Genomic DNA, 25,221 nt, shown 5'->3' on the forward strand with positions numbered 1-25,221 from the left:
ATAGGCCCATGGGGACTTTGAGGACCCCCCCCCCACTTATAAAATAGCACTTGATTGTAAGAGTTGCGGGTACACTGTATATGTGCGTATTCCACTGTAGCCCCCGCTACATTAATGGGAAACCCTGTACATGTTCAATACATTTGTAACACTGTACACATGAACGTTTCTTTTTTCGGTTCACCAAAAAAAAATCACTCCAAGCTGAACTCAAATGTTGGCTGCCTTGTGTTAGGACTCCTAGCCTACATTGTTCTATAAAGAGTGCATTCTGTAGATATGCTTTTTGATTTATTTTATCATCGCTATACTTAGTAAAGTTTTGGTTTTGAAAATAATCTGTCATTGTCCTTCATGTCCTTGCCATGCAATTGTAGACAGAATCCATTTGACACGCTTTAGAATTAACGACCATAAACTTCTTATTGAATATGGTCGATACACAAATACCACTGTAAATGACAGGTTGTGCAAACATTGCCATGAGATTGAGGATGAAAATAATTTCCTCCTAGAATGTAAACTTCATTATAAAACTTTTGATAAAGTCAATTCAATCTTTAATCCAGAACTTCCTATACAAATAAAATGTCTTTAGTTGATATGTCCATTAATAATAATAATAATAATAATTGTAAAGTATATAATGCTAAGAAGAAAGGGCTGTACCCGTCAAATTTACCCACCTTTCATTTATTGGTTCAACCAAAGAGGTGCGTTTCACATCCTTCATGGCAACCAGTGCTGTTCTCAATACAGCTTTTTCTAACACCACAGTGTCGAATTCCCTGTGTAAACATATGCAATCCAAGTCGTCTGTGAACAGTTTCTTTTCAAGCTCTCCAAGCGCATGACAACATATGTTCATAAGAGGATTGTCCATGGCTACACACCGATCGCAAGTACACCATTAATGTACAGGTCTCCCTACTCGCCCCCCGAAATCAATTGCACGAGTAAAGGGATCGTCTCCAGCAAGATCACCGTGCTTCTCATCCTCATCGTCACTGTCCCTGGATTCCTGACGGTTCTGGCCACTTGGCTCGAACATGTATGGCTGAATTCCCCCATCCAATCTCTCCACATTGCTCAAAACGTCTTCCTCGGCTGACGAGTCCGAACTCAAATACTCCGCCATGTTTTCGTCTAATGAGCTGTCGTGTTTACAAAGTGAACTCATAGTCACGACCTAGTTTTTCGGATCATGTGACTACTGAAAATGGCCAAAATGGCAGCTGCCTGACGGAAGATACAGGTTTTCATAAAAAAGAGCTTTAAAATCTTTATTTACCGGGGAATATTGCTGATTTCTTCAGGGTATGGTTTAAACATAACGTTTCACTAAATACTGAAGCATTTATTAACTATCTAATGACTGGAGCCTTCCTTTAAACAACTTGAGTACTACCAGAAAACTTTTGGTAACTACTGCTAAAGAGTTTCTGGTCAGAACCAGTACATTTTTTTGTGGGAAAAGTTATTTTCTTGGTAAACATATCTTGGTCTCAACGGAATATCTAGAGGTTGCAAGCAGTTCTTTAAAACACTGTTCACTTGTCAGTCTGCCTTATCAATATGGTCCTAAGAGGCCACACTGTTCAATGTTTCAGAACAGAAGAAAACAGCCAAGATAAGAAATCCAAAAAAGACTAAGGGCCATATAAGCTAGGACCCTTACATTATTTCTAAGAATGTAATTTACTAATAAAAAATTCACGTCAATATCTTCTCATTCCACCCATACAGTCATTTCAAAATTAAAATGTGTCTTAACAGGAAACAACTTGGTAGCATAAATCACAAACAAGCCAAGTTTGTGTTGATAAAAAGATCAATGGAAGTGCTGTTTCTTATGTGCCGAAGTTACTTATGGGTCACTATCGGTTTTCTGGGTTAAAGTCCTAATTGTTGCAACTATACGTTCAAGAAAATGTGTAGTGAACACAACCCAATCCTAATTAGTTTTGTTAGCTTTTTTTTTCTTACAATCTTTTGATACATGTGATAAACCCATCAGTTTTATCTTGTGACCTAACCTTTGGTTGAAAACCACAGGAAACAGGTCTAGAGGCCGGTACTGGTTTTGCTCTACTTCTGAATAACATCTTCTAGCTCTAGCAGAGAAACGTAAAACCTTCTCGGACAATCCCTCAGTAAGCACCAGAGATGGGGTCCTTACTCAAAAAAAATAATATTACATATTACTTGAAAAAATAGAAATATATTACTTTACTTCGTTACTCTCTACATAAAGTAGATTACAAACGCGTTACTTTAATCGCAGGGCTGCCCCTCCCTACAGGCAGATCACGCAGACTGCGGAGGTAGCTTCATCTGGAGCGCAAATGCGGCGCACCTACAGTGTGATTCCACTGGGTCCGTCTGCGTCGCGGTTTTGGTCCGGCCTCCTCCGGCGTCATACCCTACCGGGCGCGTTTCAGAAGCGGAGCGTCTTGCTTGCCGGCTCGCAGTTTTTGTTGATTTGGGCATATTTCCTAGACAGGCTACTTTGTACAGACAAAGATAATAATAATTGTAATATCCCGCCGCCTCTGCAACGCCTCGCCTTGAAAAAAGACTTGCATCCTATTTTGAGCGGAGCCCAATATTATTATATATATTTTATACTATACTTGCACTGCTTACCGTTTTCATACTTTATATATCTTAGCATATTCATACACACTGTTCATACTGCTCACAGGCTGCTGTGTGTATCTAGTGTATTCATACCCCTCACTGTTTATTCATCATTCAATTCATTCTGTAGATTGTGTACATTACTTTTCACTTTACTGCTTGTTGCACTCCTGGTTAGAAGCTAAACTGCATTTCGTTGTCTCAGTACCTGTAATACAGTATGTGCAATAACAATAAAGTTGAATCTAATCTTGAGCAGGAACACATGTATTTACTTAGTAAATCTGACATAAACGATTACACATATTTGTGCATTCTTTATAAATGCAAACTGGTCAAGACCACTGACGGAGGCCTAAGTGGTTCTGTCTTTTACATGTAGGGGGGGGCGCCAGTTAAAATCGTGCCTAGAGCAGCAAATTGGTCCACTAGCACCCCCCCCCACCCTGTCGACGCACCCAACTCTGGTAAGCACGTTATAATATAGAAGCCATAAACATCCACTGCAATGGAAACCAAGAAAATACTATAAAAAGTTCTCAGAGAGGCCCTGAAACGAAAAGGTTAAACGACTGTGGACGAAGAGTGTGTTTGCTTCTTGTTTTTAGTTTGCACATTGTTAACCATGTTTTATGGCCCAGGAAGAGACTCAGCGTCTTAAGTCTAATTGACTGTTGTTTTATGTGAAAGCACAGCTTGTGTTGCTCCCAAAAAAAAAGTTGATTTTCAAGCTAAGAGACACTGCTGTGTTTATTAGGCATACAAAAGCCAGTGAGAGAAAATGGGAGGAGAAGTGGATACTCGAAAAAGAAAGCATAAGAAGAAGGAAAAGGAGACATAACGACTGGGGAAGAGAATATGGGATAGAAAAGAAGGTCAGGTAAAAGGGTAATTTGCTTTCTATTGGAGGATGTGAAGGATAATAAGTAGGTCTTTTTTGAAATGATTAAATCTAGCATGTCAGTAGTACTATTCAAACCCACAAAATGATATAATCCAAAAAAAAGAAGGATTTTGCCATTTTTGTCCATGTATTCACAAGTTGAAAAGATACCAAATGTCTGGTTAGTGGAAAGCATGTATATTATAACACAAATAGAAGAACCATGTTGACAGGACATGTTAAGCCTTACCAATGACTACAGCCATATCAGCAGATCTGTGAGGCTGTTTTTAGTACTTTGAGCTACGGCTAACTTCAGCTTAAATCATTAAAAGGCTATCAATTAACAATAAACATGTTGGGTTTTATTTAGGTACTTTTGTGTAATATTTACCATGCTAAAACTCTGAGTTTAATATCTTAGCATGCTATTTTCCCCACCAAACACTATTTAAACCATAAAAAGCATAACCTTTTCAGGTATTTGGTTATAAACCAAAAATACTAGAGCAACCCAAAAAATGTCCTGGTGTTGCCAGACAAATATTTAGTTGATCACCAGTCATAAGGACACATATTTTGAAAGACTTATCGATCTGAACCAAAGTGTTGGACAGAACCAGTTATACATATCAATTATACACCTTTTTCCACTGATATGACTGATTGGCATTATGATTAATGACAACATTGGGTTATGTGAACTGTAGGCTTCACCCAAGCCTGTTTTGTCTTTATAAAGTCTGGACTGAAGTGCTAGAATGTGAGTGAAGGTAAGCTATATTTAATTCTTTCAACACAAGTTCACACTGTGCTAGTTATCGGCCTTTACATGATTTCCACGTGCCTCTGCAAACAGATAAATTAATGCAAACATATTGGGCTGCACGCTGACCCTCACTGACATTGTCGATGGCGGAATGTTTGTCACGAGGACCATAGCGGAACATTACGAGACATTGTATGACGAAGTAATACCGTTCCGTGGCAATTTAGAATTGTCAAAAATTGAATATAGCTCCTCCACCAGAATAAGTAGGTCATGCTGATTTCAGCCTTGGGTTTATGACACATGTATTTTTGATTTATAGAGTAAGGTCCATGGTGTCATTTTTTTACACCATTTGTGTCAATCAAAGTTCACACACTGCTGGTTTCATGGTAATTACATACCGATCCACATGTCATCTTGTGAGTTTTACAAAGGTTAAATACACCTTTACACTTCACATGAGGCAGCAGAGGCAGCAGTGGCATTAAACAGGAAACTTATAAAGTGAACCAATGTGCTGAGATGCTTTCTCCAGTACACTTAGCTAATGGACAACATGTGTGTGTGTGTGTGTGAGTGTGTGTGTGTTTTTTGTTGTTGTTGTGTGTGTGTCCTACTAGCAAGTCCTTCCTCTTGGCCATGGCTCTTATTGACTGTATTGGAGGCCATAAATCATTGCGCATGTGATTGTGTTTGTGTGTGTGTTTACGGCCCAATGCTTCTCTGGATGTGAGCAGCAGCACACAACATTCTGGGGCCAGGGACGCAACGGAGCGAGCAGTGTGTGTGTGTGTGTGTGTGTGTGTGTGTGTGTGTGTGTGTGTGTGTGTGTGTGTGTGTGAGAGAGAGATAACTGTGACAGAGCAACAGTAGCCAAAGTGGTAGACGGACCTTTGGACGAGATGTACCTAACTGTCTTTCTGCTTCAGACCTTCTTCACACAGTGATGTAAATCCTTTTCACACCAGTGCACACTTCAGTCACAAAGCCATGAGGTATATGCACATACACAAACATGGCACCAATTACCAGGGGGGGTTGATGGGACTCTCTCCGTTATAATTAATCAACAAACTTATTTGCAAGGCCAGTGATGTTGTGGAAGTTGAGTTGAACAGCAGTGTCGGAGACTCAAGATACAGGTCTTCCTGGAAAATGTCTCCCACCCACTCCATGACAGGCAGGTCTGGCACAGGAGTGGCTTCAGTGCAATACTTATTCCACCAAGATGCCCTGCAGGAAGTAGTTCCTGCCTGTGGCCATCACACTGTTTAACTCCTCCCTCAGAGCGTTGAGAACTCAAAGTCAATACACTGGAACTAGGACTTATTCCACCATCAAAAGCCAAACCCGTTCACACTGTGCAATTCAATATTATTATCCTATTAAAAAAACACTGTATATATTATTATATACGTGATATATATTGTAGGACAATATGCACCTACATATTTTTCATCAAAATGTATTTGATTTGAACATTTACTGGATTATTTTCATTTGTTAATACAAATATATGTATCTAATTGATCTTTTTAATGCACATTCTTTCTTTTGCCTGTTATGTTTTATTTATATGTATATTCTGTTTTCTTTTAATCATTGTATACGAACAAAACACAATTTCCTCCAGGATAAACAAAGTATTATGATTCTGAAAAACAACGAACCCAACAGATGTAAAAACTATCAACATTGAACTGTCCTTATTACATCGGCCATTTTTTTTACGTTTCACCATTCATATCCGTACACTGAGCTCTGATTGGTCAGCAGAAGGTGCTTTCACTGAGTTGATCTCTTATCCTGGAGCAGGTTTGACGTTCAGCATAAGTTACCATGGAGATCTAGCCCGGTAAGAAGAGAACCAGCGTTGTAGGACCGGAAACCCAGAGTTTTCCCTGAAGTTAGCCCGCTAAGCGAAAATCCGGCTTTTTAGTACAGGCCTCTGGTCAAATGCACAATAACAAACAAGTTTAAGAAAACCATTCAGAACTTGCCTTGCACTCCACTGGTGTACACAACATTTACAAGGAAGCAAATACAGATTCTTTATATTAAACAAACATTGTGGTATAATTAAGTTGTTTATATATCACTATAATTTTACCAGAGCTTGTTTTCTATAAGTTTAACAGAAAACAAGCTCCTATATTGGTAACTTAAAGGGGACCTATCATGCAAAATGCACTTTTGTACATCTTTTATACATGAATATGTGTCCCCGGTGTTCCGGGGAACTCACCAAGTGTCAGAAAACACAACCCTCTCTATTTTCCTCCATACCCAAATCTCTTAAAAGGGGCTGCAACGGATCTGATACAGACTGATACAGATTTGAACACTTCTGTGACGTCACAGAAGTGGCGCTACGGCTATTGGGCCAACTCCACCAATCAGGAGGAGACAGCCACGGACATTGATGTTCGAAAGCGCTGGAGACGCTGTAGTACATATGCCAGGGCTGTAGATGGTATTTAGCATAACCCATGCACTGCCACTATGTACTGTCCTTCCCTTGGTCCGCTGAGTAACGAGCCCGAAAGTCATCCTTAACCACTTACTTCTTCATTGGATTCGGAGTCGCGCTAAGTCTAATTGGTAATCAAAGAGTCCTGCTTGTGTACCGTGAAAATTGTACGTTTTGTTACTACCATAACTGAGTAGGAAAACGTCTCGTACCACTGACAGTTAAAGCTGAGTTGTCAGTCGAAACCAAGTGTGGTCCCAAGGTCAGTACCAGAAAGTTCGTCATGATGAATGAGCTTTATCAAATCATAATTTAGGCTTATTGGACCACTCCGCAATTTCGGGGAATCATAATATCCGTATGCTGTTGTTAAATTTTCCGATAATTTTTTAGATAGATTAATTGAAATCGAGCAGGCTAAATTAAATTAGAATCTGGTTAGAATAAACATAATCAGTGTCAGTGCAAATACAACATTTTAGTGGTTGCTCCAAACCCTCAAGTTACTACACGAGTGCCATTACTCCACGTGGTTTAGTCTTGCTTACGTCGTACATATTTTGACCAAACGAATGCTATATTTACCATTTGTTGTCATTTCTTCGGTGTCTCTTTTCCTTAATGTATGTATTAAACAGTCACATCTTTCTATCTCATACATAATTATCCCAATAAGGATAGTCGCTAACGAGACTGACAATAGCAGATTTACAATCTAACACATAACAACATTAGTATCTCTCATACGCCTACAGGACTACGCATGGCGTCCGTATAGCCAGGTAGGAGGCGAACTAACGAATGGAGTGAGTACCGCGGAGGGGGACGCGTAAGCGGTATAGACGTGTGAAAATGTACGTTGCGAACTAGAACTCGTCTCTCTACTGTTACTCTCTAATAGTCTACATATAAGCATCAATACTACTCTCCCCACTTAGAGTCTTGAGGAGAGATCGTCCCCTCCTTCATCCTTCCTAGAGGTCTGATACTACATAAAACGTATTTATACGACCGAACTGGTAATATAAGTACGGAAGGTGGACATCGAGCGGTATAATGTATGAGGACTTCCAGCGAGTCCGTACGCTCGCGGTTGACGATCGTTGTTAGAAGTGATCTTACGACCTGTTTCTTACATGTTGCATAGCTTTATTTACGTCCATATAAGGGTAAAAAGTATAGAGGTGTAAAAAGGGAACATATATTAATCACGATGTGTCACTGGTTTATTTTAACATCTTTGCGTTCTCTATAGGTAATATGAGCCTTATCCGTGTCATATCTAGTATTCATTTATACCCTTAATGCAGATACTATATTTCTATAACGTTTATACATATCATTAAAAAAATCAGCCCTGCGAGACTTTAGGAGATAGTTCTTTGCACACAGTCACACACATACCCCTTACAGAACTAAAAATATGGGCCAATTCCGAGGTTCTAAACATCTTCCAGGATAACCGTTATACATATTATTGTGTAGTCTCTAAACTAACCTAAAAATAGTATAAACGGTAGGGGGCAAAATTCGACACATTAGTTGGGAACAAAAATTAGTTACAGGAGATAGTCCCCATTTATATACGAAACGAATTGACCACACTCAGTGGATGTAGTTAAGTATCAAACTTTTTTCAGCATATCCTGCCATAGCAGTCTTTTTCGACGAATAAATACGTCTTAGTCAAGCTTGTGCATGACGGCGACGCGTAAGTCCATCGACTCGATTCTACTCAATTTAGAGGCTTAATTTACACCACGTAATGTCTTTGTTTTTCTTGTCCCACCCGTACGTAGGACCTGCTTCGGGTATATACAATGCGGGTTTACTTCTTAGTAATGATCTACTCCGAAAACCTTTGGTGTAAAACAAGTCAGTCGAGACCGTAATCTGGAAACTTAAGAGGGTGTCACACATCTATTGTGATAGTCTGCAATCGGCGAGGCAACGATGTCAGACGGCGACGTGTCCCGAGAACGTCGAGAAGTACAACGAGTGTCCTAATGAGACTCGCCGAATTTGCGAGGACTTTAGACCAGTCGTACTAGGAGTCCTCAAGGAGTGTTAATCGCTGGGACATTCGCTCACAACCTTGCGTCAGGAGAGACGTCAAATTACTCCGAGCAGATGTCCGGGTCGCCATCAGCTCTCTGGAATCGCAAACTACGAATGTAATGGAAATATTTGCGTTGATAATAATCGTCCGTCTGGATACTATTCTTCATTAAGACCTAGACCCTTCCTTCGTAAACAAATTTCTGGTCCCTCCTCCCCCCCCCCCCTGCGTGTGGACAATCGACATTAAATATAGTGACAAAATCTAGAGATAAGTATAAAGTAAAACGCGTATAACTCCTACGGTACAAACTATTACCTGAACGCTGCGAATATAGCGACTCACTGGGCAAGACATTTCTTTCGTATGTCGTGATATCTAGAACATTCTATGTTTCAACACCGTGATCTGGTGACACACACCTGGCTTTTTTTGACTATACCTAGCAAAGTGGTATTTAAGTCTAACTGGTGTCTGCTGAGGCCTCGTCCCAGAAGACGAGATAGAGGGAGAGAGACAGCTGAACTATATTTCTACTATTCAACTAATTATGTGCCTACTAATCTCGAGAGATTTGATCTATAGGGAAAGGATGATTTCTATGATTACGATTGACACATGCTATGTGCGTGGATATATGTCTATATTCCACAAATTCGCATGGTCTCTACACCGACGTAATCGCGATGACATGAAGTAAATGTCGCTAATTATTCTTTATCGTGAGATATAATTGTTTTCAATTGAGTCTTAGGCGCGTTCTGTGAAGAATCTCGTAACAGCTCTGTTCTAACTACGCCCCGCGCCCCTTACGGAGACTCGACACAAATAGATACCCTACCAGTTCTTTCATGAGTCTCATCTCCTTAGTTTAATTTCCTAATTCGGAACACATTTCTCAAGATAATCCATTTTCTACTCGCTTGAAAAAGAGACGGATTTCTCTCTGAGAGCATCCGGTTCATGTATTAATTATGTTGCTAGAGTACAATATAGGACTTTTTATATGTTATATCATGTACACATGATCCAGTTAAGTATGAGTAAATTTATTAGACAATCTACTATAAGTCAGTCACTACCCGCTCCGAATATGAACACGATCGCACAACCTACAGTTACGCGGGTTTGTTTCCAAAGAAAGCGTGCGTAAATCTCCGGGATATTAAAGCTTAGCTCGTACACCGACACTTGAACCAGTTCTAACAAATAACGGAAACGTCCTAGGTATAATTAATACGTCGTCTTGGAGAGTATGCATTTGTAGCTGAAAATCCTTAATAACCCCGTTATACGGGCTTCTTTCAGTCTATATACTCCGAGAAATCAAGGCATAGCAGACCCGTGATACAAGAGTAGTTTCTCGGTCCCCAAGAAGCTTATGGAAGGTCCCCTAGATGTCTACTTGTCCCATCGGAGAAACGATTTAGACCATGTAAATGATTACATCAATCTTTTCAGACAGATCTCTAAATGAGCAATCTCTCAAAATCTAAGATGAGCCTGAGCGTAACAACGTCGTCAGAATGACTCGAACATAGAGATAAGTGTCATGGACATATAGACACTACTAACGTGACTCGAGTCAATCGTTTGGTGTGCTGACATATGTAGAGCGCATTATACTACGCTCACTACATCAGCACTTAGTGAATAGTTTGCTAATACTTATCCCTCACGATGCTACCAATGGACGCAGCAAATCGGTTGATATACCTAGATATTGATTACTATACGCTCTCTCTACTACCTCTTGTTCTGTCGGGACCAGTCAGATAGGCAATCTACGAGGACTCTTGGCGTCTCTAGTGACGTGTGTGGAGGAATCGTTTCGCAAATTGTCGGCTCTTCCCCTAGTATACCTCGAAGTCATATTTATTTAGCCGAGAACGGCTGGCACTGCGGAGATCCTGGAGAGTGAGTTGTCGACTGTATGTCGGACGTTTGGAGGTCTGTATGCAGAAGAATTGGTCAGGAAGTTAGCGGAGGTATGTGCAAGAAGAAGTGTGAGGGACGATATAAGGTGGGCGACGTACGCAATAGATGTTCAGTGATCGACTTATATAGTGGACAGAAAATGAATATTAAAAAGACTAACTATATCTAGGTATATAGGAGCGTGACGACAGAACATATTACAGAGAGTAGACGCAGCAGCATAGTACATACTCCATCGTTAAACCAGAACTCAAAATCATTACACCGACCAAAACATGGCCGCTCGGGTGACAACAAAGGTCGGTCAAACATATCCGCGGATAGAGTATTACTGTGACGCTAAATAATAAGAAATAATAATCTTCTTTTTCAAAGTACAGAATACAAAAAAATCAGTGTTGTCAGAATCCACAACCATATTGTGTGTCACGTTGTCTTGGTATACTTATATCCTACTGATTGTTTTTGGATTCTCTATAAGAAATAAACTCAAAATAAAACATCTTCCTGTAGGCCCATCATATGCTCGTACTCATATTGCTTTGTATGTAATTGCTATGTTCAATTACGTAAATCTGTTGTAATCTCGTGTTGTATCTTGATGTTACGTTGTCTATGACTCGGGTAGTAAGTACGAGGTAGAAAAACTTTAGCGTTCTAAATGTCGGACTGAGATCGCCGGAAACGACTACGCAAGTAAAGAACCCTTTGGAGCACGTAATAGGCAGATCGGTACCTCTCCGACTCTCGTCAATTGCACAATCGTAAAGTCTCCGAGTATCTCACCTGAGGATGATAACCGACATGTTTACCCCCTTAGTTTCTACATCGTAGTAGTAAATTTACTAAAACAGCAGAAATTACAGTGTAGTTCTATGAGATTTCATAATGTTGCGATGACTCTATTTGTGTGATGTTGATCTATAGAACGACATTCCTATCCATGGGAAATTGAGTATTCGATTAATTTTATAACTTGAGTGTTGTCGACTCAATTAATGTTGATATTTTGCATGTAAAGAGAAAGATCCACTCAATTATTCCCTCAAGTTTCTCGCATACTCAACAAATTCTACCCTGACTGTGGTAGTAACTTAGTACTCTCTCCGTGCACATAAAAGCTTGCCGGTCGTGGACCAAGGAGTTTATCTACCTGTGGGTACAAGAACTATTCTCTCCAGGGGTACTGACATGGAGACACCTTACACGTATATACCTGACTATACGACACCGACACATGTGGAGTATCAATACCTGGTCATCGGAGTACAACCGAGTAGGCACACATACACCACTGGTTCGATCATATATTCTCGGAGGACGGTTAATCACTGATGTTAATAGGGTAGTCGGGGTAACGTGGATTTCTTCTATACTACTACCTTAGTATTAAAAGGTAAAGATGATAGTAGTTAGACTTGGAATGATAAAAATTTTTATCTGTTTTACAACCAGGACAACCATGGCAAAGCATCATGATGGAACCCCACAACTAAACACATAGCATATGAGATCGACCTTCTAGAACTCGGACAGGTACAATGTCATGATATAACATTCCAATAAATACATACAACATCAGAGGAAACACAGGTAAAGCTCCCCAAAAAACCTAAACCCGATACAGAACAGGAAAAAAACAAAACTCGCACCCAGGGGGTCAAAAAAACAGAAAAAAACCCCCCCCAAACCCACTAAAAAATAAAAATAAAAAAACTTTCATCTATATTAACTGAACTCACCACGCAGGGGGGGAAAGCAAAAACTTGGGCGAACAAGAAGTTGTACATCCGTCGGCGGTATCCAGCGCGACTGCAAAACAGAGAAACAACCCGACAAAAGAACAAAAAAAAAAACAGATATATTGAAAAATATGGGTAAACACCGACGTTTTTTTTTGGGGAAATCAAGATTGCACCAAAAAAAAACCTCAGACCAACTTTAGAAGAAACAAAAAACAGACTTAATAAATCTGCAAAAAACAATTAAAAAAACTTTCGGACCAAACAAAAAAATAATATAACAGGCGCGTGGGGAGTGTGTGTGAGGGGAAAAAGAAAAACAATTTTTATATTCGCTAAAAAAAACAAAAAAAACAAAACAGGGGGAATGATCACCGCGCGAAGACGGGTCTGTATCACATGGCTGGATAGCTATTTCGCACTAAGATACTGAAAAATAAAAAGTTTATGGTTGTCTCGGGATAGTCGTAAAATTGTAGAGGGTATAAGGAGCGGCGCAGTTTAAATTGTGACAGAAAAGTATCCCGAGCTAAGGTCACTCTTCTGTCTGGGAGGGGGCAGGGTCGGGACNTTTTTTTTACAAGGAATACAGATTCATTTCATTCATATAATACATGAATACAAAATAGAATATGATATATATACTTAAGATGTGATACCTGGTGTATCTGCTCATTCCGGTTCCCTCAGACTGTAGCAGGCAGAGACAAACTGTCCTGCCACAATGCAGCTCTCTTTATATTCCCCGAGAAGTATTTTTAGTTTTTCATTTTCATTTTTAAATAATTGAGGATGCATATGATTGAGTTTTGGGAAGAATTATTTCCGAACAGGTTCAAAAGTTGGGCACTGTGTGAGGAAGTGCTGCTCTGTCTCTCTCTCTCTCTATCATGTTGACATAGTTGTCTGTACCTCTCCCGGAGCTCAAAATAGCAATAAAATGCCATCAAAATATGTCCTGTGTCTAAAGATCAAAAACTTTACTTTGACAGGATGACAGCTCAAACTGTGAGAAGAATATTGTTTAAAAACCTGCTTCACTTTGTCAACAGTTTCAAGAAGAGTTTTTGCTGCAGCATTGAGGGGTCTAATGGGCTAAGTCTATCAATGAAAAGAAAAATAGAAAATAGAAATTCAGAAACAGGGACCTTTTCAGGAAAAGGCTTTTATTTAAAGAGACGTTCCACAGTGAGGATGCCGTTTTAGAGAAAGGAGGATTTGATTTGAATGTTCTATTTTTTACCTTTATGGAAAGTAGTTCAAAGTTGTAAAAAGGTATTCTGGAACAAGCTTATTTGAACTAGTTCATAAACTACTGAATAACAGATCACATGCTCTTTGTTTCTGGATCTGAAGGTATGTATAGTTATTATAAAAACTGAAAAATTAGTCGTAGTAATTCCCGATCTTACTTAGGCTAAGTCATATTGGATAATTGTTTATAGCTTGATACATAAGCTTCACAGTTTATATATATATCTACCCCACTACTAACGGCTTTGTTGTGAAACTGCAGTTTCACCAGATGTCATGATCCAACCCTAAATTCAAAGGGTTAATCATTGACTTTAAACGTAATAATGGGATCTGTGAGAGCATGCATTTGTAACCAAGCCCATTGACTGAAAAGAAACGTGAGTCAGTGACGGATTGGTAGTTATGTGTGCATAGCCTGAGGTAACCTTTACCCATTAACCTGTATTCTACTGATTAACCATCCTAGCTCGCTGTTTCAGTGCCAAAGAATGCTGCTCTAAGGACAAGGAAATTGTAAAATTAAGGTCAGGCTAACTCTGTTTCCTGGAAGAGGAAGGAAAATAAGACGTAAATAAGAGCAGATGGGACATATGTGTCAATAAAGACATTTTAAATGTTTTGATATTCATATTTCTTTATTATACAACAACATGACTGCGTGCAGATTTGAATACATTCTGTGACCATGTCATCAAACTGCCATTTCCAGCTTGGTTGACCTTGTCCCCCAAGAGAAGCAGTGGCATGACCTTTACATGTGGAGTTCAGGGCATCTTTGCTGAATTGCAGTGGGAGGAAAAGCTCTCTCAGGGCAGAGTGGATTCAAAGTGTAAAGGGCACAATGAAACCATCCCACAGCACTGTTTGTTTTTCTCATCAGACACGCTGTGTAAACGGGAACATGTTCTATCCTTGGAAACACTGTATGATTGTTTGTTTGTTTACAATTTGAGTTTTTTAACTCATAGCAGATTTCAGAGAAGATATTGTTCAGTCCCACATACAGAAAAAAACAACATAATGTGGGCCGTTGTTCTGCACCCACATGAAGAGATCAAAAATGGGTCAAAAAGCCATTCCAAATACTAAACAAAGGAATTTTCCTCCAACTGTACAACTTATGGGCGTATACGGCTTCCACACAAATGCCAACAGACAATTTTAACTTTATGCCTCTGCAGGAAAAATCTTAACCTTTAAGACATGTCCGTTCAATCGCGACAGATTTCATGCTAATTCCCCAAAAGGTCCATTCTATGGCAGGCCAATAAACATTGAGAGGTAGTGTGCGGGTGTACGGAGAGGGTTTAGATTAGGAAGTAGACAATTCAAAAGCCTCTGCATCCAGTAAAAGTGTGCTGGATTCAGGGAACTTGCTCTAGATGCAAAATGCCAAACTTAAGGAAGTCATCATTTATGCAAAGATTACTATTTCAAAGATAAAAAAAAGTGTTTGCATATGTTTCTACTGCAGGAAACTCAATGAAGATGCAGCCGGCACAGAACCATTCTCTTAATAAGAGTTGGAAGATACATCTGTGTTACTTATTCTACTGTAACAAAACCAAGGAAACATCCTAAACACTATGACCGCAAAAGAGTGATTTAAGTGTGTGTTCAGTTGAAAAAATACATTACACTATATGTGGCCAGTCTGTTCTGGGTGACATGAGATGACAGGCAAATGCTGACACCTAGTGGATTATGGGATACAACCTAACCACAGTGAGTCCAGGAGGAAGGTGGTTGGATCAATTTGACTGTTGATTACATTGTGTGTGTATCTGAATGATTAATTGCTCACCTAGAGGCTTGCTGCATTCCTAATTAGTTTGTGATAAAGGTTGTGTTAGCTGCTGTTTAGCACAAATAAACCATTGGGGCACATTTACCACTGTGTTCATTACACAATAAGTCCATTAATTGGCACTTCAGACATTTCATTACTATAGTTGATATGATTTTTTTGTATTTACTAAATGTCGTCTACCCTGATACTGTATAAGCATGACTATGGCAATGTTTGTCTGTTTGTTGCAACACTTTGGTCCCTTGAAATGGATTTTAGACATTCATGGTCCATAGTTTAAACACCCTAAAGGCTTTGGTGAACCCTGTTTCTTCCATTGGCAGGTCAGATTGAGTCAGTATTGATTTGTTCATTTGTAAGATGCTTAGATCAATGTTAAAGGAATCCCTTCATGTACCTGTTTAGCCTCTTTCCGCTCATTGTTTTGGTTTTTGGTTTCCGAACAGGCAGGGTTTTCTTTTTTCAGAAACCTCTGCACAATTCTTACCTGCACCAAATGGCAGAAAAAGAAAACACATCTTCCGGGTTAAATATGTCGAGCATTTAGATGCTTAAAGATTGGGATATCCCTCGGGGGGGGGGAAATTGGACATTGTTAGGTTGCCGGAAACTCCAAATGATAGCTAATGTTGCCCTCTGTCTGCTGTAGGTGTAAATAGGCAAATTGTTACTGTTTTCCTATTTGCTGCTTGCGATTTTGTAGCTTTTCTTTTTTTTAAATTATCAATCAAACTAGGGAGTAAAGGATTCTGGCGCCGAAGGAGGATCTTTTATGAATTTTTTACAGCTATTCAAAATGGGGAAATCTATCATTTTAAGTCCAATTTTTCTTTGCTTTGTTATCTTGCATTTTCTTTATTTATCATTTTCACTGCAGAGTCCTTTGCAACACACTGTGTTTTCATAACAGCACTGCAGTCTGCACTGTTTATTTCAGGGGCTTCAGGGAATGCTTCGACATATAGCCTCTAAATCCACATATAGAGAAATAACATTTTTTTTTGGCTTTGTTGGGTCGTATAAGCTTAAGCGGAGAATGTCATAAGGATTCAGGTGGTTTCTTGAATTAGATTAGCAGCCATGTGTCATGGTTTATTGGGTTACCATGTCTCCTGAAGGCATGAAGCCAATACAGCTGCAACATCCACCCTCTGTGTTATTTCAAGGCAGGCAGACATGATGACAGTTTCTCACTGACAATTTACTTCTGGCCCTATTTGCATTATTTGTGGGTTTCATTGACCTTTTTCGCCTCACATGGACTGTGGTTCCCGGTCATTTGGAAGCGCATAAGAAGGAATCTGCACAGCTGAGATAACAAAACATTAGGCTTCCACAGAAACACTTCATCATTGTCCACTGAAATAAACCCAGTAATACAGAGTGGGAAGGAGAGAAGGTTACAAAGGCGAAGGGAAAGATAAAGCCATTTGTGTCCCGCTCACACACCTCTCTCTCCAAATCCCTCTCCCCTGGGTTATAGGCAGCTCACAGTGTTGTGCTGCTTTTATCAACAGGAAGTGGCACTTTACTACTCAGAGAGGAGAACATGTGATTCATCCCTTCATATCCCTTCTGTCCACTCCTCTTTGGATCTAATTTCACACTGTTTACAATATGTGTTCACATCTTTATGTAGAGACATTATTTGATTTATCGTTGCAAATGTCCAGACCCACTAAAGAGGTTTACCAGCTGTCCTTTTTCTCAGTTGAGTGGTGTGCAATACTATATAAATCAAGATACACATCATGCAGGTTTCTGAATGATGGTGATTATGATAAAACATTGAAACAAGTTGTTAGATTTCTTTTTTTTTGTAGCTGAAACACAGTTGTTTTAATGATTTTTAAATTGAACTTACAGTATATATTATATTGTTTCTGGTGGTCAAAGGCATATGAGTGTATGAATAGTACACAATATCTGGCACAGTATCATAGTTACAAATTCAAAACGAGTAATTGAAAGAATATTAGGGCAGAGAAAAAACACTGTTTCTGTTCATTTTGGGCACAAAGTATGGCTGTAAAGATGTTGATAATTCTTAGTAATCTGAGAACAAATCAATCAATACAATAAATAAAATCCAGAACTGTATAAATATCAATGATTGAAATCAGGTACATGCTCTATAACAGGTTGTGTGTGATGCAACTAAAACATGACATAAAGCCTTCCCAACAAAAGGTGAATAACAAATATACATATTGGTCTCTTCATGATTTTACTCAAGGCATGATAATGAAATATATGAAAAATGTGATTGGGCGGGCTACATATAGGAGGTCTGGCTGACATTATGTAACTTTTAGTGCTCATGGATTCTTCTGGTAACAATAGCTTAGGTATTTTTTTGAAATCCTTTTATTAATCACATGCTTTAAGTTCTGTCAAGTCTTGGGTCTCAAATCTTGTCAGTCCACTCTTCTTGACATTTCCTCTCTGTGATGTAGTACCGCGACTGTGCGTCATGATTTACGAATGTATCCTTGTGTGAGCTATTCCACCAATTCATCCCAGGAAATAAATGAACATGAGACACACTGATCTTCACTTTCTAGAATGATCCCATTACTAGTGGTGCTCACTGAGCAAGGGACAGGTTTAATTAACTTTCCAAGTGGCTCCCAGGTAAGAGAGAACACATCTTACACACGTTTCCTGTCCCTCTTCGGTTTATGAGACCACTCAATCCTCAGACATCACACACACACACACACACACACACACACACACACACACACACACACACACACACACACACACACACACACACACACACACACACACACAAATGAGCACATCATGAATAATGTATGTGACACAATCCCTAACAAAAGCCGGTTAAACATAATATCAGGTTTGCTGAAAAAAAAAACTAAAATGGCCAATTAATTTGATATCCTTCTTCACTACATACATTCATTGTTTTCATTGAAATGTTTTCATTCACTCAAAAAGTGTGTGTGCTCTGCATGTGTGACCAATAAGAGGGGTTTCATCCCTCCAATTCTATTCTATTCTATTCATATCATTGCTCTCAACAAGGTCGAAATCTTACTGTGTACGCCATTCAGTAGAAAGTTTGTTGCCCTTGGTGCAGTGATACATTCACTTTTTACATCTGTTTTTTAGTGTAAGCCCTCTGGCTGATATCAGAATAGTCGTCCTTCAGATATTATCGCTTCAGAAAATAAAATGGTTTATTACCTTTACATACAGTATTAGTTGTGCTTTGAATGTGGTAAAAGACCTACTGTATGCACATAAGGGTTCAGTAAGTGAACTCAGAGGGAGGATATGATATATATTATATTACAGTAACTCATAGCTACAAATGGAGAAAAAGCTACAGTATAATGGCCCGCAGAGGTTTCTTGAAGCGAGCTCAAGCAATGCCACTTAAAAATGAATAAAAAGTATTTGAAAAATCACACAGAGAAGCTAATTGCCTCATTAAGCTGGGTATTACATAGAGTTCAAAAGGCTCTTTTAAAGTTTAACATTGAACCAAAGGCAAATTAAAGAGCCTTATTACAAGGCAGAGAATTGATTTATGACTGTATTGAGCGATTGCCTGTTGGGGAGTTTAAAAATGTGCAGCCCAAGGAGAAGTTGGAAAAAAGAAAAAGAGGAGGTCTGATGGAAGCAGGGTTGTGCTTCCACAATAAATTCTTAAAACTGATAGCCTCGAGGTTGTCAAAGTCAAAATTACAGAACTCTGTCAAGGACAGGGGCAGAAACTTAAGAGTGATGGCTTAGCAACAAGTTTGTTCTTCTGCCAGAGTGGATTGAATTATTATGTTCCGTTAAAGTTTAATGGGATTTCAGCAGCCTTAATATAAAAAGGGGAACTGCAAGATGAGCCACGGTGCTTTACTCCTTCCTTTATAGTTTTCTGCTCTCTGTACCAACTGAGACGGGATTACAAGGCAGGTCGCTGCCAAATAAACAGCTGAGTGGACACAATGTTTCTCGTTCAGTTTTGATTCACTGGCTGAGGCACGTTAAATCATGTTGCAAATCACTCCCAGGCAGACACAAGCACACCAAGTTTTAACGCAATAGCATCGCTGCCATGAGCAAAGACATTAGCACTGCTTTTCCCCATGAGGTTTAATTTAAAAGTAGTTAGTCCACATATTGTGATGAAAAATCACTAAAAACACGAACTGTTGAAAGTGCACCTAACATAATGGCCTGCATCACCTCAATATGTTCATGTATGATTACATTTATTTTTCCCCTGAGCCTTTTGAAAATGAAAAATTGAAATGTTTTGATGAGTCACTTTTCCTCATACAGTGGGTTAAAGGCAGTTTATCTAAAATATTTTGATCCTAGAAACACCTGCTGAATTGAGATGTCTTAGTAGTTGATAGGTGTTCATTTTTATGAAACAGGAACACTCATGTGGTAGATCTTATCAAACATGTTCAATGGATAAACGATTTCTCATTTTACTTGTATAATTTGCTTCAACATTTGAAAGCCACGATGTGCAGACTCAGATACTATGAAAAACTAATGTTAAAGCCTGGATGTCAGGGATGTTTATGTATGCCAAAGTATTGGATGAGGATAATTATCTAATGATACCCTATGGAGTTTTCCTTGAAAACAACAATGCATGTTTCTCACCATTTTAAATGGATTTCCCCATCAGATGCATTTTCGATGCTTTTTTAGAGTCTGGATTGTTTGCACTACCATGATATTGTTTTTCACCTCATATCCCCACCTTGCTTTTCTTTCTGGCCTTACTCATGATGTGATTCATTAACATTCAGAGGCAGGTAATCACAATTAAACCCGTGCTGTATTTGAGAAATTGCAAGAGTGGTTGTCTCACACTTGAATTGTGAACAGAACACATACAACACACATACGAGCCTGGAGAAGCATACTATCCAATGTTTTAAATTGTCTCAAAACACAAACAATCTTTAAGACATGTTGTACAATGTAATTACAGAGTGTGTCACTGACATTTAATAGCATTAAATAGAAAATGACACCAACACAATACATTTGACATCAATACCAATAATATATATAGTTATATTTGTTCTTTTTTCTTCCAGTATGCAGAGAAAAGTCTCATTCAGCACAGACAGACTAATACAACATCTGGCTGTTAACTACTGCAAAGCATGCAGCAACACGTGCATACATTAAAGGTGACCTATCATGCAAAATGCACTTTTGTATGTCTTTTATACATAAATATGTGTCCCCGGTGTTCCAGGGAACTCTCCAAGTGTCAGAAAACACAACCCTCTCTATTTTCCTCCGTACCCAAATCTACGCTACGGCTATTGGGCCAACTCCACCAATCAGGAGGAGACAGCCACGGACATTGCCGTTCGAAAGCGCTGGAGACGCTGTAGTACATTATGCCAGGCCTGTAGATGGTGCTGTTCTCACAGAATCAGCCCATGCAAAGACAGGGTTAAATTGAGCGAAATGAGGAATGGCAAAAATGCATGATCTGTTTGGTATTTTGAAAAATAAAAAGTATAAATATGCCTTATATAGGTATGGTCCAACACTATATTATTCAAATATAGCATGATAGGTCCACTTTAAGTACGGCTGAAAACAACTTGCAGCAGCCTCAGAAGCGCACTTATCTTCAGCCCTGCTTCCATTATTTATGCATTCACCTGTAAGATGGGTATACAGTAGGAAGTTTGTTAAGCAGAAGGCAAAAACTAAAATGTTCAATAAAAGTCACAAGCCAACATTGTACATCAACTAAACGCTAACTGCTTTTCAAAAGCTGTAATATGCAAATTGGATATACCACATGGATCAACACTGCAACAGCTGTTCTATCATAACATAACTATACCATTCCTGGCTGTGTGCCTGAGCCTACAGTATGTGGATGAATTGTCTGGTTCACTTGAATGAAATACCTTTATTCACTGATATAGCCCATTTAAAAGCCGTATAAGTATAGAGTAGGTGTTGAACTTGCCCTCAAAAGATGTATATAGCAAGTGTCAAAAAGGAAATGATCCAATACAACTTCATTCTCCTTTTACTTGTATTCATATTGCAGGGCAGTGAGTTTGCATTTGAATCGTAGATGAAGCTGCCCTCTATGATTTACAATCGTATTTCAAGACACATCTCACAGAAAACCTCCAGCTGAATTCAGTGTGACCCGTACACTCTGCTGTTTACAGTGTCATGGGCATACAAATGGAATCTAGCAACAAAAGGTGGAAATTACTTAAAAACCTTACAAAGAAACATTCAAAGGTAAGCCTCTTTGTTATGTTTGTGCGGACACATTTATAATATCCTTTTGGACTGGCACAATGGACATAAAATAATAGAGAGAGGATGACAGGTTGTCTTCACAATGAGCAGTGAAAACTGCGCCCCTTTTCAGCATCAATATGGTTGTAATTATGCAAATCCAGCTTGTATCTTCATTGTGTTGCCTCTTCCCTTGACCCCCTGGTGATATTACAATTATCTTTTTAATTTGTTCAATACATTTCAATACAAAAAATAAATAAAGAACCATGTTGTTGGTTGCAAAATGCACATGAGCATTAAAAACATCTATCTATAACATGGCAATGGCTACACCAGAGTCAAAGCGCCCCTTCATCTGAGTGATTCGAGCAGCTAGCAGGAGCAGCAGGCCAGTGGCCACCTCCAGGCTGTAGGAGAGCCAGGCTGTTGCTAAGGACCAGCCGAAGGACACGTTCACATGGGCGAGGTTCTCTGGAGACACCATCCGCTGGAACTCCTCCATGGCCAGGTTTGAGTATTTGATGTAGATGCAGACCCCAGAGAGTGTACAAATACCTGAGTGCACAGAGACAAACAGATGGAACCATTAGTAAAACGCTGCTCAATTAATCGTATTTTAATCGCAACTAGTTTTTTCAATAAATGGATGTTTTCAAAGTAAATGGATAATCGTTTTTAATAATCGTGATATCAATTATTGACCCAAATAATCGAGATTATGATTTTTGCCATAATCGAGCAGCCCGAGTAAAACCTCACAGATTTGAACTCACCTGTAACATGGAAATGGATCAATCTTGAGTAATGATGATGAAGACCCTTAAACTGCCTCGTCAATCACCATCATCCTCATGATGTATTCAACCTCAGAGATTCTACAATGGTGTCGCCTAGGTGATAATGCATTAATAAGTAAATCATCTTTTCCCAACATACTTGACTCAATTGATGGTGTTAAATAATATAGACTTAAAAAGCTTAATGAGTAACTATTAGTAATAATAAATGTTATGTGTAGAGTAATAATAAATTGTATTTGTATAGCACCTTTCATGCACAAAGCATCCCAAAATGCTTTACAGAAAACATAACAACTATATTAAAATAAATACAGAACAAGATAAAACATCTACAGTGATCCTAATGAAATGCCCGTGCATTAAAGCTGACAAGAAATTGAAATATGTTAAAATAAAACAATTTAAAAAATAAAATAAAAATTTAAAAATAAAAGCTAAACAGAATAAATACAGTAAAACATGAAAGTTGAAAGTTAACCCAAATTAAAAGCCATATTAAAAGTAGAATCTCAAAGTTAAAGATTAAAGCCACTTCAAGAAATACGATTCTCATGGATGTGCAAATTATTTGGCAGGTTTATTTTCAATCGCTATGATCATTTACTCTTCTTTTTCTCTTAAAGGTGGGGTAGGTAATTTTGGAGAAACCGGCTCGAGTGCGCTAGAATTTGAAAATATACAACCGGAAAAAATCTGCCATTTCCTTACAGAGCCCCTCCTCCAACACACACGAACGACATGACCAATGAGGGCACGAGATAAGTTTGTGCACAGATGGAAGGCTGACAGGCAGGTAGGCCATCCACTTATTTTAGCAGAGCCGGCTAAAATGATTGGTCGTGCTTTTTACATCGCTACGGCTTTCACAGATCTTTTTTTTTAATGTATTTATTGTCAAAGCATTTAATATACTCATTGCTATCGGGATGTTAAGAGCATTCAATGGAATATAACAAAAAGTGTTTCTGAAATAAATGACATACCCCACCTTTAAGTTACCAAACAGAACAATTATGAGTCTTGATAAAAAAATGGCTGTGCTTTCCAAAACAACTAATCAATAAGATTCAACCCAACAAGCATTTATAGATACTGAGTAGTCACCACTATGCTCACATGTGGCACCATGGATGCCAGATCACATCTCTCATCTGCTGCAATCAACCCTGGGCAATTATAGCAATCGGAGAGAAAAAATCAACACTGAGTTTGTTTCTCAATGCCTCTCCTGTAGTGTGCGTAATTGGCATGTAAGCGCAATTGGTAGGAAGGTAGAGAGGGGAAAAAATAAAGAAATGTTAGCAAGTACAAATGTCATGAAAAGTGCTTTGGGAGGCATACAGGATTCTCCATTATATAAAAAGCTTGCCATTTCTTTTCACATAGTCTTAACAAGTACCAAGGAAAACTTGTATTTCAATACGAACTTCTGGGTCAAATAAAGGATACATGCATCGGCATAGACTAAACGTGATGTTGTTAAACTACAGTGGTAATTGAAGTCTGCTGGAAGCAAATGAAGTAATTCCATCGATTTGTACAGACACTCAGGAACACTGTCTGTCTTACACTCAGTTGCTCATTGATTAGCGCTTCGTATGGGCGCATGCATCAGACTTCAGCCTGGATTCTCAAACTCAACTACATCAATGAAGGTAACTGGAGGCATTGCATGTTTTTCATTTAAAAAATATATAATCTTCAATCATTGGCAGAGGGAAATTAGCTTCCCCAAATCACTGTTTATTTTCTCTCTTTGCTAGATTGTGTTTTGGCAGCAAGCTCTAATGAATTTGTCAAAGTCACTGATATAAAACCAGAGCTTATTGCCTTTAAAGGAATAGTATCATCTTGTCAAAGTCAAAGTCAGCTTTATTGTCAAAATTACTACATGTGTTATACATCCAGAAATCTCGAGATATCGTTTTCCCGCAGGGATTCAAATGAGATATCGCTCTCATATTTGCCCTTCAAGTATGAAGAGCAAGAATATAAGCATAACATTAAGATTATAAACAGAGGGAAAAAGCTAGCATTGCTCTGCCCAAATATGGTAGAGAATCTGCCCATTATCACCTCTTAAAGATTTAAAGGGGCTTTCCTTAATTATTCCTTTAAATGTGTAGGCCCTTCAAGTCTTAGTATCCACACAAGATAACCTGTCTTCCAAGAAAAGGAGAGTTGCAGTGAATGGACAAACCCATCAGAGGCCTGTACTACGAAGCCGGTTCAACATAACCTAGATATGTTTGAGTTAGCCGGTTGGCCTAATCCAAAACATATGCGCTCTCGCTAAGCGGTCCTACGACGTGCGTTATCAAGTGGATCGCTCAAGCCAGCCGTGCCCTATCTAGTTAGGTGCGCGTTCACATGAAAGGGGTGGTATTTGGAGCATTCGACCAATCACAAACATGGACAAGCGTACTGACAGCGCAGCGTGTCATACTTCCTTTACTATAATATTAGACAAATATGAAGAAGTTACATTTTAAACATCCATGACTCAAACACTTTATCCAGGATAAAAGCCACATAGTTGCACCTGCAAGGTGAATAAAGCTGGTAAAAGAAAAA

At 38.9% G+C, this 25,221-nt stretch overlaps 1 protein-coding gene across 1 annotated transcript in view; it reads right to left on the reverse strand.

The window, feature by feature from the left end:
* Positions 1 to 21,624: 21,624 nt before the first annotated feature.
* The window catches only part of LOC104962294 (transmembrane protein 235-like), a 23,477-nt gene continuing 19,880 nt past the window's right edge, over positions 21,625 to 25,221 (reverse strand). The window contains exon 4 of the mRNA XM_010790729.1: positions 21,625 to 22,402. Coding sequence (XP_010789031.1) covers positions 22,158 to 22,402 — 245 coding nt within the window. The 3' untranslated portion in view covers positions 21,625 to 22,157. The remainder of the gene's footprint in view (positions 22,403 to 25,221) is intronic.

This window comes from Notothenia coriiceps, unplaced genomic scaffold (genome assembly GCF_000735185.1).
Source record: "Notothenia coriiceps isolate Sejong01 unplaced genomic scaffold, NC01 NC01_scaffold00001471, whole genome shotgun sequence".
Taxonomy (NCBI): Eukaryota; Metazoa; Chordata; class Actinopteri; order Perciformes; family Nototheniidae; genus Notothenia; species Notothenia coriiceps.